At 45.2% G+C, this 14,027-nt stretch overlaps 1 protein-coding gene across 3 annotated transcripts in view; it reads left to right on the top strand.

The window, feature by feature from the left end:
- The window catches only part of LOC138181956 (histone-lysine N-methyltransferase, H3 lysine-79 specific), a 75,961-nt gene that overhangs the window by 2,364 nt on the left and 59,570 nt on the right, over positions 1-14,027 (top strand). For 2 of the 3 annotated variants that reach the window (XR_011173662.1, XR_011173661.1), the window contains exons 2-3: positions 4,464-4,572; positions 7,445-10,762. Coding sequence is in view for 1 of the 3 variants with exons in the window: in XM_069117372.1 (XP_068973473.1) it covers positions 4,467-4,572; positions 7,445-10,176 (2,838 nt within the window). In the remaining 2 variants the exon portion in view is untranslated. Of the gene's footprint in view, positions 1-4,463; positions 4,573-7,444; positions 10,768-14,027 lie in introns of those variants that run through there. The other variant, XM_069117372.1, reaches the window with a different exon arrangement.

Genomic DNA, 14,027 nt, shown 5'->3' with positions numbered 1-14,027 from the left:
TTTGTCTGCGGCGATCTTCGTAAAGTCGAAGAAAAATTGATAAATATTCTTGCATCGTTGACGCGCTCGTACTTTCTGTATATAACTCGATCGAAAGATTCATATGGCAAGAACATTTTCCATATTTAAGATTCCAGGTTTAAGATTCAACGAGTCGAAAAGTAGAAGAGATGGGGAAAGATCGTTAGAAAATATTAATTTTTGTATGCACACGTTTATGAAGATGCGATAAAATATCTGTCATGCTAAGGAAAAGAGAAGTAGAGAAAGCTAGAGCCACGGGAGGATTCGATATTTTACGAATAATGAATTTAATCGAACAAGAAAGTTTCATTTTATACTGCGCACCTTACTACGTCTTTTTTCTTTGACAATAAAAAGTATCGATCGATATCCAGCGAGCCAGGGGAAACGCAAATCAAGAGCGGGAGCAATTTCGTGAAAAGGTCCATCGACTCTCTCGTGATTTTAACACGATGGCAGACTCTTAAATTGTTAATCGTCTCGATCGAAACTTCGCTCGCTATTCGATCAAAGAAGTTTTATAAATTTCGGTGAAATAAATATCCATCGAAAGTTACTTCGCGAAAAGGGACAAGAAATCGATATATTTGTTTTTTTTTTCTTTCTTTTTAACAACAGCGTCATGCAACTATAACCATACCCGACGACCTAAATTACGGATTGCAAGCAAAGAATTCGCTCGAAAAGAATACGAGCGAAAGAAATACGTCCCTGTCTTGTTGTCGTAATTTATTTCATGGGATTGATGCCGTTCACGGGAACCCATAACTTTCGTTATTTCTCCAATCAGGTGGAAGACCACCTAGAAAAGAACCGGTGAAATCCTCATCGATGTAAGGAGCGAACACATGTAAATCGCGTGACCCCTATTCGGGACACGATTCCAACGGAAGTACAGAAAATCTTTACGAATTATACGGAACTACTATACGTACTTTCTTCTTTTAGGATCTCTGTATTAACGCTTCTGGCCCCTCCCCTCTTTCTCTTTCCCCCTCTCCACTCCCTTGTGGAAAGAAAGAAAGAAAGCAAAGACACGCAAAATAGCGTCGTATAGTGGCAATCGATCGATCGTGTGTTAATTCAATGAGATTTTTACGTTGACGCGTAACCAGCGAAATCGGTGTTACGTTAAGCAACGACAAGGGTTCGATCGGTTTCTCGGATCGAATTGTCAGGCTTATCTCGACGTCTTGACGGGCAAGGTCCGAGAGGTCTGCGGGCCGACTACTTTTTCTCGCTTTTGCGGGCTTTTATTGCTCGCGCTACGTCGCGTCCAGCCGATCGGGAAAGATTCGTGGGACAGCGTTTCGGCACGGTTTCGCATGAGTATCCCGTACACAGGAGAGGCAACCACGATGAAAATTTCATCGCACGCGAGAGGAGGAGCGGTAGCGGGACCGAACGGCCTGCATACGTAATACACCTTCTTAGCTAATATAGGCCGGTTTCGTTTTGGGGCCACGACTCCCCTCGCGGCTCTCTTGCCGATGTGTCTCGTTAAAGTCTTGTTTCTCCTTTCGATGAAAAGAACAGCTGTTTTCGTTCTATTGGACCCCTCGCTCTTCACATTTTCACGGCGCACCATCTCGCCTCTGTTTTCTTTTCACGACATCCGCTAGACGTCCACGATGCGCGCTTACTCATCGGTTGCAATTACGATCACGATTGTCTCGCTTTCGTGCAGCGAACACTTGCATTGCCTTGCCTCGCGATGCTCAGCCTCTACTCGCTCGGCTACTAACCTCGATAGGTAATTTCTCAACTTCAACATCTCGAGATATCGGGACAGCACTTTCGTTCGAACGCGGCGATTTTGTTCCCCGGAAGCTGCTGGTCGCACAGGCCAACTTCAACGTCGATCGTCCGATTCCCGGATCAACGTAGCTGGAACGTGGGACGTGATCGTGCGACCATACGTTTACACACTAATACACGGGACACGGAAATTTTACAGGCATTTACAGACGCGTTCACACGCGCACGATAACCTTGTGTGGTCCACAGGAGAGAGATAAAGTGAAACCATGGGGCCACGCTGTCTCGCGAGCCAACCTCGATCTCAGGGCCGTTCGCGCCGCACCGTTTCTTCCCGCTCCGGTTTTCATCTGCCCTTCTCTTTTCATCTCTTCTCTTCTTTCCTCCCTTTTTCTCCTCTCTTCGTTTCTCTTCTCATTCCTTCCCTTACCTTACCTTACCTTACCTTACCGTACCTTATCTTACCTTGCCTTTCCTTTTCTCTTTCTTCTCTAGCCCTCTAAATAACAGCTCCGTCAATTCCCATCTATCACACCATGATAGTAAAGTTTTAACAAATTGTCCATTTGTTGCTCTTCCTCCTCCAGACTCCCCCTCCCCTCCCCTCTCTCTCGATCTCAATCTCCGCGCTTTTTTGCTTTATCGTTGAACCGCGTGCAACCAACAAAAAGTAATTAAGGGCGCTGATGGCTATAATTTTCTGTTTTTGGCACACGGTGAAACAGAAGTATATTTTCGAGATACCGGCAAGACGTAATGCACTACATGGTTAGTAAGTAGGGACGGTCCGATGGCGATTCGCCACCGTCATACACGAGAACCGAGAGCTGTAGTGGATAATTTTTCGCACGATTGGAACGGTATTCGAACAACCTTAATTTCGCTCTAATTTTTTCCCCGCTAATTACATAAGTGCGCGAGTATAAAACTATTTCTTTAACTCGACTTCTCATAGGTTCGCTGTGAATTCGATTTCTGTAAATCCGACGATCCGCCCGCGACGTTTTCATCTTCGCGTGTAACCGGAAAGTAACGTACGACCGACCAAACGAGTAAATATCAGACGCGAACATTCGTCGTGCGTTGTATGGCGATCGATTTAGAAAGTGTTCGCGACGACACGTTTTGTTATTCATCGAGAGACGAACGTCTCGTTTGGTATAGCGCGAAAGCCAAACGCGGCCCGACAATCCCAACGGTCTATCGACGGTCTCGCGAATCGATTCGGAACGAAACGATCGGGGAGGTGCGTTCTATAGTAGCGGAAACGATAACGTCGCTATCGACGCGGTGAGAGTTATCGCAACGTCGATTAAACATACATATTTATATACGTACGTAGTTGCCTTCGTAACGCTGTTGGAAAATTTCGGATGGACATTGTTTGTTACGTTCGATCGGAGGTTCAAGGTCGAATCACGGCGAATCAGAAGGCGGCATCGTAGAAGGCGGCATTCTTTGCTTGTTCGTTCATGCTGGCCACGTTCTTTCTTTGGGAATCTTATTCCAGCGACAGAGGGGAGAGAGGATCTCGGCGCCCGGAGCACCGTCTACCGTTACCACGTGTCTCTCTCTTTTTTTCTCTCGTTCCTCGTTTCGATATACATACATACGTTGTACCACGATCGCACGTGCAAATACCATGGAAACCGCTTCCAGCAGACTTTCTGAAACCTGTGCATTAACAAACATCCCCTCGTCTCGACCTACTACTGTCCGTTTTTCAATTAAACAGCGCCAACGCTAATATCGGGATAGAGATTAGGAAGTAGACGCGACCAAGGGATGACGATGTTCGTCGTTGTGTGACCGTTGCGTGTCGTTACAATGATTTGCACGTGTTTCGGGTGAAAGTATTACCATCGCGTCGTATCGTTCGACGCTTTTGAATCCGAATTCACGGGCGAGTTTCGCGCGTGCGCACGTGCACGTGCGCGTACCTCACCATTTCAACCGTCTTTTCTGGCCCACTCCCCGAACTACAGTCCCCTTTTACGGAATTTATTAATAACTCGCGTATAAACGCGACCGACAGAACAAACTCAAATTTCACGCAAGCGTGATCTTTCCCCCGAACACGAATTTCCACGTCTTTCGTCAATTAACCGCGATTGATTTCCAGCAGGACGAAAACAGTTTTCGAACGTCGAACTCGTTGGTAGTGAGTTGTCGCGGATGAAATCCGACTAAACAAAGCGATAAGATAGCGAAAATCCAAGCGCCTTAGTATGAGTGACCATCATCTGGTCACTCTATCCGTTTTCAGAAGTATATGATAAATACGATCGAAGCCTTTTCTCACTCCCACGAATAAAAGAATTTAAATACTCCCGCTAAAATCATGCGAGTCAGTCTTGAACAGTCACGCCTACAGCTCAGAAGTGAATTGTAAACCAGACAAAAATGAAGTTTCTTTTTTTTTTAATTTCTTTTTATTTTACGCGACACCCTCCTCGTTATCGCGGTTCTACGCATCTCGATCGATCTTGAACGAAGCGTATTCATCGAGCGAAACGACTTGTCGATACTCTCGGAAGAAAAGATACGAATACGGAGTATCGTGAACGTGTCTCGATTCCAGAAATTAGAATTAGTTTCTATAATATATCGTTGTAACGGAAGACTGAAACTCGTTGATAACACGTAGCAATGCTACCTTATCAAAAATTTCACTGTTTCAGAAAATGTCGAGGAGATCGGCGAATCTACTACATAGATGGTTATTTTTGGTGGGGCTGATCTGTTGTTCGTCGTGTCAAAGCGCTTCCTCTACGTTTGAAAACAAGACTGGTAAGTCACCGATTTCTACCTCAAGTTTCCTTCATTTTTTTCTTTATCCTTTATTCCAAACAGATACCGTAGACGAGAACATGAAAAATATTTAGTCGATCGTAGAATTTGTCGAAGAATACGATCGCCTATTGGGACGACTTGATTGATCGAACGTTGGATTACGCAGTCGTCGACGTCCTCTTCCGTATGCGAACGGAGAACAGTCGCGATACGATGCAATCGATGTCTCGCGTTATGGCAATTTTTCCGGTTGAGTATTTTAATCTACGTATCGTGGAAACTTCGTGGAAAATGTTTCGAATCGGTTGAAGTGAACTTCGCCAATTCGAAATCGTCGCGTGCCCTAGGCGTACGTGTATGTAAATGACGAATATCGTGGAATCGCTTAGTTTTCGACACTGTCGGTTGTCGACCATTCTGCCGCCAAGCGAATATTTCAATCTATAGATACCATAGGTTTGTATTTAGTAAAAACGTATTGCCATTTGCCGAGAAATTTTACATATACGTCTCCTGTGTGCCTAAGCGTATGTGTCGGGTCAGTAGGTCACTCAGCTCGGTGCTAAAAGAACACTCACGCGTATCGATACACATGCAACGTAGGAAAACGCTTGTATACACGTGTGGCGTATGCTCGCCTGTTAGGCGATACACACCCAACATGTATATACATATGTACCTCTTCGTTCGACCTTACTTTATTGGAATAATCCTTTTCGAAAAATTGTGTGTGTGTGAGAGAGAGAGAGAGAGAGAGAGAGAGAGAGAGAGAGATGGAGGGAGAGAGAAAGAGAGAGAGAGAGAGAATAACGTACGAGCGTAATAAGTGCAATATAATAAATAAGAGAAAGAAGTAACGTGGTAAATTCATTTATCGTTACATTAGGCGCGACATTTGATTAAACTTTTGCAATCAGCGATGAAAAATTTGGAAGGTAGATAATATTTATATTATCTCCGGTATTTTCCAAAACAATCGAATTTCTGCTAAGGTAGCGTTGCAACGTATACATACATATATATATATATATATATATATACAGGGTGGTTGGTAACTGGTGGTATAAGCGGAAAGGGGGTGATTCTACGCGAAAAAAGAAGTCGGAAATATAGAATAAAAATTTTTCGTTTGAGGCTTTGTTTTCGAGAAAATCGACTTTGAATTTTCGCTCGGTACGCGTGCACTTTATCGCATCTGGTTATAACGGATCTCGCTGCAGATCGTTGTCTCGATGGAAAAATAAAAAAAAAAAAATTTGTATTCTATATTTTCGACTTCTTTTTTCGCGTAGAATCACCCCCTTTCCGCTTGTACCACCAGTTACCAACCACCCTGTATATATGTCTATGTATTCGGTTTTTAATAGGAGTGATTTAAAGCTAGCGACAATAAATCTGGGACACGAAAGAAATTCGTTCCTCTTGTCCCGACGATGGCAGGGACTGCAAGTACTTAACCTTAATGAATCTTTGCTCAGTTGTCAACGAATGGAGCAAGGTGCTCCGGCGAAAAATAAAAATCAGGCGTACCAGACGATTATACTTAAGCCTGGTCTAGACTGACAGATTATCTGTAAACAGTCTACATGTCGCCAGGCAGTGTAAACACACACATTTTTCTGCGAATTTTCCGCGGGCGACACATGCGGTTTGACCGTGGATAATCGTCTGTTAGTCTGGGCTAAGCTTTACGTTTGCTCGTTTTCGCGTATGTATACGTACCATCGTGTGCGAGTATTTCTTGTTTGGCCAGACACTCGTGCGATAATTTTGAGAAAGTAGAGACGTATACGTATTTTGTATTTCGAACGTCGTGTATGCGTCGTCCTTAGTCGCATGGCACGAACGAACACGATCCGACCGCAGTTGTAGTTATTTCTACAAACAATTTACTATCACTCGCGCGACTCGTTGCGACTCTGAAGCGCGTACAGCGAACTTGGATAAAATACATTTTTATCCCTACGTGCGTGTTCGTGACAGTGGACGACGCGAGCGAGAAAAAGAACCAATTCGTTGAGAGACATATTCGCTTTGCCATCCCCATAGGTCATCTCTACGCGACAACCATCGTTCCCTTTTTCTTCTTTCTTTTTTTCCAGAGCTCGCGTTTTCTCCTTGCACTGCACTGTCGCGTCGAGACGATCGGTTATTTAAAGCACATCAACGATCGTTACAAGCAGAAATGGACAAGAGAAATCATTCTGCTGTCGCGCCGTCGCACAATCGATATCGTTTTTCCTCTTTGAGCGAAAACGTTTGGCAACGTCACCGCGTTCTATTCATCGACTGTTGCGTCTTATAACGCGTCGCTTTAACTTGTTTGATAAATCCGTTGGTACGGAACGAGATTGTACAGCAATGGGATTGATAGAATTAGTTGATTTCGATTAGAACGAGTAAAGAGATTGCAGTGAATTGTCGATTGATCGTTCGATACAACTGGTTGCTGTTCGTTCGAAAATATACAGGGTGGTTGGTAACTGGTGGTATAAGCGGAAAGGGGGTGATTCTACGCGAAAAAAGAAGTCAAAAATATAAAATAAAAATTAAAAAAATAAAAAATTTTTTAAATTAAAAAAATAACGTCAATCGAGACAACGATTTACAGTGAGATCCGTTATAACGAGACGCGATAAAGTGGACGCGTACCGAGCGAAAATTCAAAGTCGATTTTCTCGAAAACAAAGCCTCAAACGAAAAATTTGTATTCTATATTGTCGACTTCTTTTTTCGCGTAGAATCACCCCCTTTCCGCTTGTACCACCAGTTACCAACCACCCTGTATTTCATACGTTCTATTCGTATTTTCCACGCGTTTCTATCGTTTCGTCTTTCAGCCAAGTGAATCGAACTATTTTGTTTGCAGGCCAAAATGAAGGCAAGCCGCGGGTATTTTCGCCAAGAATGGATTACGACGAGTGGACACCGCTTGGCCGTGGAGATCCTCTGAAGAACAATCCGACCTTCGATTATGTTCCTCCTGTGCTTGATAGAGTTCAATATTGGCTGGATTCTCACACGACCGAGCCATCCGCGAAACGCGACGTTCTCGTTTTGGGAGTTACCGCGAAGAAAACCAGCCCCAAAATAGCGGAACAGTTTTTGAAATTCGTAGACGGGCCAAAATTCACGAGATCGAATCATCAGGATGTTCCGTATAGAAACGATTTCACCGGTAGCACCGGTGCAGAACCGCCGAAAGTCGTGAGAACGAGCAACTTTAGAAACGGGCCGATCGACTATAGGAATCAAAATAGAATTCAATCGATACCAGCTAGCTATTATCCTAGTCCGTTTTACAATCAAAAGACAGAACCTTACACGATGATGTTACCACCACCGTTGACTCACAAGGACAAAATCGTCAGCTTTGTCGAGTCTACTCAGCAGCAGCAGCAGCAGCAGCAGCAACAACAACAATACAACACGCAAACGGAAGAAGGACCCGTGCTCCAGGACTCACAATTCTACGCTTCGCAACCTCCACCGAAAAGTTACAACCAGCAGCAGCCGGGAAAATCACAATTCCAGTCTCAAACTTTGTCCAAGTTTTCTCAAAACAAAAGCCCGCTTCAAACTGTCTCTATGCAAGTGGAAACGATCAAGAGCGTGCACGGTTCTTCGCCGTCGCAGCCTACGAAGCTCAAGTACGAAAGCGTGGCGACCACGCCATCCGTTTCCTTCGAAAAGTCCAATCTGATTTATCAGTCGACGCAAACTTTATCCGGCGGCTGGCCAACCGGTAGCAACGGTGTTCCGTCGTCGACATCGACCATATCGGACGCTAGTCAATCCATTCGGCATACTACCGATTACTCTTACGATCCATACGAAATCGATCACCACGTCGCGGCGGCATCTTCGAATCACCAAGTTGTCATCGAACAGAATGCAAATATAATAGTCGACGGAGACAACAACAAGGACGAGGATGTGATTATAGGTCAAAAGGAGAAGGTCGATTCGTCGAATACAGTGTTACCCGTTACAACGACCTCTACGTCAAATTTCGCTAATGATAAAAAGGAAAATACGGACGAACGGAATACCACTCGATCGTCCGAAAAAATGCACATCGTTATCGCTAATTCGCCCCATAGCTTGGACATTGAGACGACGCACGAAACGAAAAAAGGGCAAGTGGCGGTCGTGATGCCGGCCAACTATTCGGAAAAGAAGCTCACTCGTGTTCCTTCGAGTTCAGAATCGAAGCCGCCGGAAACCACCGCTGTAGCCGGTCTCGTGGAAAATTCGACGACGATGGTAACGGAAGTGGGAATCGAAAGCTCGTCGAAAAACGAGTTTCAGCCAGTTCGAAATTTACCGATCGAGTCTTCGATCTTTCCACAGAGTTCTCAGTCCACTGCCGTTTTACCGAACAAATTGATGCCGACCTATCAGAAGCAGCACCACGCGGTGCATTTCCACTCGACGATGGCGCCGTTTTCGTCCCGACATCCTGTCGACTCTTTGCTCGCGTTTGCACCACCGCAAGCTCCTCTTTCTTCGATCATGCACCCACAGGGTAGACCTAACCATGGGGCGATGCACCTTGCCGATAGCATGCGTCCAACCGTCGGTTTCCGAGCTCCAGTCTCGATGTCGATGTTTCCGCCGATGACACATATGCACGCACCGCCTCCGCCCATGAGATCAACGATCGATCATATCGGATCATCGATCGTCGGAGATCAGTCGACTGCGCATCGATCGCCGCCGCAGTTACAGAATTTGCCCTCGATGTTCATCGATTCGCCACCGCGAACTTCGACTTTGATCGCGCACTCGATCGCCACGGAGGATCATTATTTCGATCGGCATCGATCTCGCGTACCAGAGACCACTACATCTATCCTTCCCACGCCTACTTCTCTTCCTTTTTTGCCTACCGCTTCATCGTCCTCGGTCGAGAATTCGGCTTTGGCCGTTGTCGACGCACACACTCGACATTTGCAACCGAACGACCGAGATTCTTCGGAAAAAAAGGCACCGGCCGACGAGAACGAGCAAGAAGAAGACAGAGAAAAGGAGAAAGAGAAAGTGGAAATGGAAGTGGAAATGGAAGAACAAGAGAAGCGGGAGAAGGAACGAGACAGCCGGAAGAAGATATCGATCGGATCGTCCTCGGTTCGTCCTCCGGACTCGACGACTCCTCCAATCACTACCATGCCGAGCTTGACCACGGATCCCATCTTCTCGCATTATAAACAACCGGCCAAACCTATCCGTGGCCCGATGTACCTTATCATTCAAGGTCATTCGAAGGTGAAGACTTACAAACCTACCGTGAGCAAGCACGGCGTACCGGTAGAGGGAAACGAGATCCCGGAAAGCGTCACCGAGAGACAACTATCGAAGTTCGAGCAATTCATTCAAGAGAACACGAAAAACAGGAACAGCGCGACAGCAGCAGCGATCGAGAAGAAGAAGACGGAGGAAAAGGCGCGCGCCGAGAAGCTCGCGAAAGCTCGGCAAAATAATCTGATGAGTCTGGTAGCGAGCGGTTTAGCAAGTTTCACCGTACCACCTTCTTCTTCCGCGGCCGAAGACGAACACCGAGGAAACACAGTGACCACAATCGAGATCAACGCCAATTAAGACTGTTCGCGCAGACAGGTGAACAGATTTTCTTGCAAAACGCGACGATACGCTCCAAGCATCAACATGAAATCGAGATTCGACTTGGCTCTAGGTTCCACACACCTATTACGATAAACGCGAACGTCGTTTTATACGGAACACGACGAGTTCGATCGTACGAAATTCGATCGAGCAAATATCACGTTCGAATCGGTCGAACCAGCAAATATCCGTAAGCTAATCGAAATAGCTAACGATAAGAATACGCAAACGCGAATCTGCACCGAGTTCGTTCGATCGTAATCTGTCGGATATTTGGCTCGCGTTTCAACGATCGAATTTCCTTCGATTATTTTCAATTACTTTGTCACGTAATTACGCGATCACCTTTGCAGAGGCTCATCGTGGTAGATCCGCGATCTATCGACCTAGCACGGTCTCTCGTCTTCGATACGAGAACGCGCGCCAATTTCTAATGTGCCAGTATATGTACACACACACGATCGCGCGTACAAAATAAATGCGTATAAATTATTGATATACTCATGCGTGCATATACGCGTAGATATATGCGCGTATGTATACGTATAAGTGAAATATATACGTCGCGTGTCGTGACGAATCAACGGATTGCTCAACCTAGAACTGTTTTCAACGCGTAAATTATCATTGTAAATTATCGCACGACCGACTGTCGTCGCGCGAAACAGTCTTTTCACTTGGTGCTGTTCTTCCTGTTCGAAACAATCGATCCTAGCTCGAACATGCACTCAGATGTACACGTGAAAAGGTGCAAGATATCCATGAAACGTATTTATCGCAATATCGTATCGTATGGTAATATCATCGATTGTTATCACAACCATCGCGATCGATAATATATCTGTTGTATCGTTACGTCGATACACGATTACCGCTTTTCCGATCGATGTGACTCATGCACGTATTATAAGCGATTCGATCGGTCCAGATCATCGATTACTAATTCTACGCAAATATTTACATCCGCGTTCACGATCACGTTGACGGTCACGCTCACGCTCACGATAAGAGTCAGATTTCCATAGACGTTGCCATCGCATACAGTTCGTATTGTATTATTAACGCTAGTCTTACGTCTATCAGTCATCGTGCTTATCGTATATGCACCAATATCCAACTTCGTGTTTCAATCGTTTTATTTACCTGTTGAAATTGGTTACGATCGTAGCGGTGACTGTATGTCCGGTCGTTATCACGACGATACTTAACAGTTACGTTTCACGGTATTACAAAATACAAAAGGTATTGCGAATTCGGACGTTACACGACGAGTAAAAACGATCGTTTGTGCGTGGCAGCGTAACGGGTCACGTACTCGATATTATAAAAGGTGTACGCGAAACGGATTCGGAGCATCGTTTTCGTACGTACTCTATAAGTGTGTACTATGTTACGTACGATGAATTGTACCTGACGGTCACACGTTTTGTTGTTTTTCCGTTTATCAATAAATTATCGCATTATAGGTTACTATAATTTGTACTTTCGCAAGCGTCTATCCAGACTTATTTGCCAGTTGCTCTAGAACGTTTCGGTTTCCGATGGGAGAAGAAGATCGGTCACGAAGCGTCGCGTCGGTCATTTTTATCGAGCATCGTTGATACGTTAGGATCGAGAAAGAAACGGCGATCGATTACACGCGTCCATTGAATGATTTATCGGCGAAACGAGGTTCTCCGGGGGGAAGAGCGTTCGCGCAATGTTGAAACTGTTGAAACGGTACTTGATCACGATTTATCGGCATTAACGGGCCTTAATTTTCGCTTTTTACTTCGAACTGTTTTCGATCCTTCGAAATAAGCTTGCCCTTTCTTTCTAATCAAAAGTTACAATTTTTCGATCGTCCTGTGCGATGCGTCGCGACGACGTTCTTCGATACGTCACGATCGCGATCCTTTCCGACCTATCAAACAGAAATGGCAAACGTGTGTTGAGAAGCGTCGATCCAATTCACCGATCGTTCGTACCTGTACAAAGTAATATTGTACGCAAAACGAAAAGAGAGGAGAGAGCTACGTCGAAGGACGACAGGAAGGCGGAAAGCTGAGAAGAATCGGGACGAGTAGAAGGAGGAGGTCGAGGTGCATCGAAAGTACGAATTTAAAGCTAATTTATGGCGTAATTTAGCATCAATGTCGATAACATAAATCTGTCACAGAGAGGACAGGGGATCGAACCCTGTGTACATGGACATGCCGAGAAAAAAGTCGACGAAATAACGTTACCGGCACGTAGGACCGACGAGCACCGACTACAGATACACCGCGGCACATGTCTCTTCTCGAAACGTTCTTACAGCTTCGTTCCCATCGATCCGCCATGACCTAGCCGCTGCTGATTCTTATCGACTCCACATAATCGAACAATTAACAATCCGCTCGTTCTTTGTCGTATTACACGTAGCGTCGTTAACTTTCTTTTCCTTTCGTCGCGGATTTCTACGGATCGCATCGGAGAGATCACTTTTAGAACTCGTTGCTTCAAAACCTCGAAAAGGGGTCATCGAACGTAGAACATAGAGCGAAGAACGCGAGGTTAATCGATGTTCCGACGTACGAAAAAGAGTTCCATCGCTGGGAAAACAGCGAAGATCGAATCGTCGATTATCACTTTGCTCTCTGTCCTCGTTCCTGTAACGAAAGCAAACACGGCAGATACCATCGTCAACGACAAAGTTAAGGTTAAGCTAGGTTCGCTTGTAATAACTACTCAACGTCGATGTAGGTACGATCGATGATAAGGAGAAAAACATGGACGAAACGATTCGTTCGATTTTTCAACATATTGGCAAGATTACCGAACACGAGCAACCGGTGTGAAAAGTGGGTCGACCGACTCGGGTTAAAAACGAGATTGTACAATTAAAAGGATCGGTTGGTTACAGCGATTGGGAAGAATTTCCGCTGGGAAGAGACTCGATAGCAGCACTTTAAAACCGTGATTATTTATTCAGGGCCCGAAAGCAAGATACGGAACGTGAGAAAAATGTCCGGCACGAACATTACGTTGATGCGCGTTGATTGAGAGGCACGATGGAGGAAAGGTCATGCCCGTCACCACCTTAATAAAAGTTAAATGGGCGCGGGGATGAGCTCGCGGCATTATCTTACCGTTAGCAGTGGATGCGACGTGGTGGGTATCGATACTCAGCGACTCGACGCGCAAAAATTCAACGCGGATCTCCTTCGAGCTTCGCCACTCGTCTTCGAGTCTTATGTTTATACACGTGCGAATCGGCGTAGCGAAAAGGCTACGCTTATATTAGTAAAGCGTTAAGCTGTTTACTGAGAAACGATCCGAGCTTACATCAAACGGAAGAACGTTATATTTATTTCTAGGAGAATCGTGGAAAAAGTTGTTCTGCCACTTGTGGCCGATCGTATGCGCCACTTCCATCCTGTTGTAGCACCTTGTATCCTACGCATCCTTCCCTTCTGTTTTCCTCGTATTTCCACCCTTTACTTAAGACTAACGCGTGTAACTGCGAACTGTCTGTTTCTTGTCATTTACACCAGAGAATCGATCGATTTTAATATAGTATATGTATACACGTAAATTGTTTCACTTATCGTCGGCGTCGATCGATGGAGCATCGGATGTATGTATTTCGAGGCGAATTCCTTCAAGATGGAATCTTTTAATACTCAACGAAGACACTGATCAATGATTAATAATGGTAAATGGCTTGTTCTTCCTCTTCGTTCTACGTTTTCGTCCTTGTCTGATCTGTATCGCGTCGCGCCGCGTCGTACCGCGTCGTACCGCGTCGCGACGCAACTATAATCTGGAACGTGATGTTCGTCTACGTCTACACGGGAAGCACAGGC

Source organism: Bombus flavifrons, chromosome 7 (genome assembly GCF_040668555.2).
Source record: "Bombus flavifrons isolate JBK064 chromosome 7, iyBomFlav1_principal, whole genome shotgun sequence".
NCBI lineage: Eukaryota > Metazoa > Arthropoda > Insecta > Hymenoptera > Apidae > Bombus > Bombus flavifrons.
The sequence above is the reverse complement of the archived record's forward strand: the minus strand, read 5'-3'. Positions and strand labels throughout refer to the sequence as shown.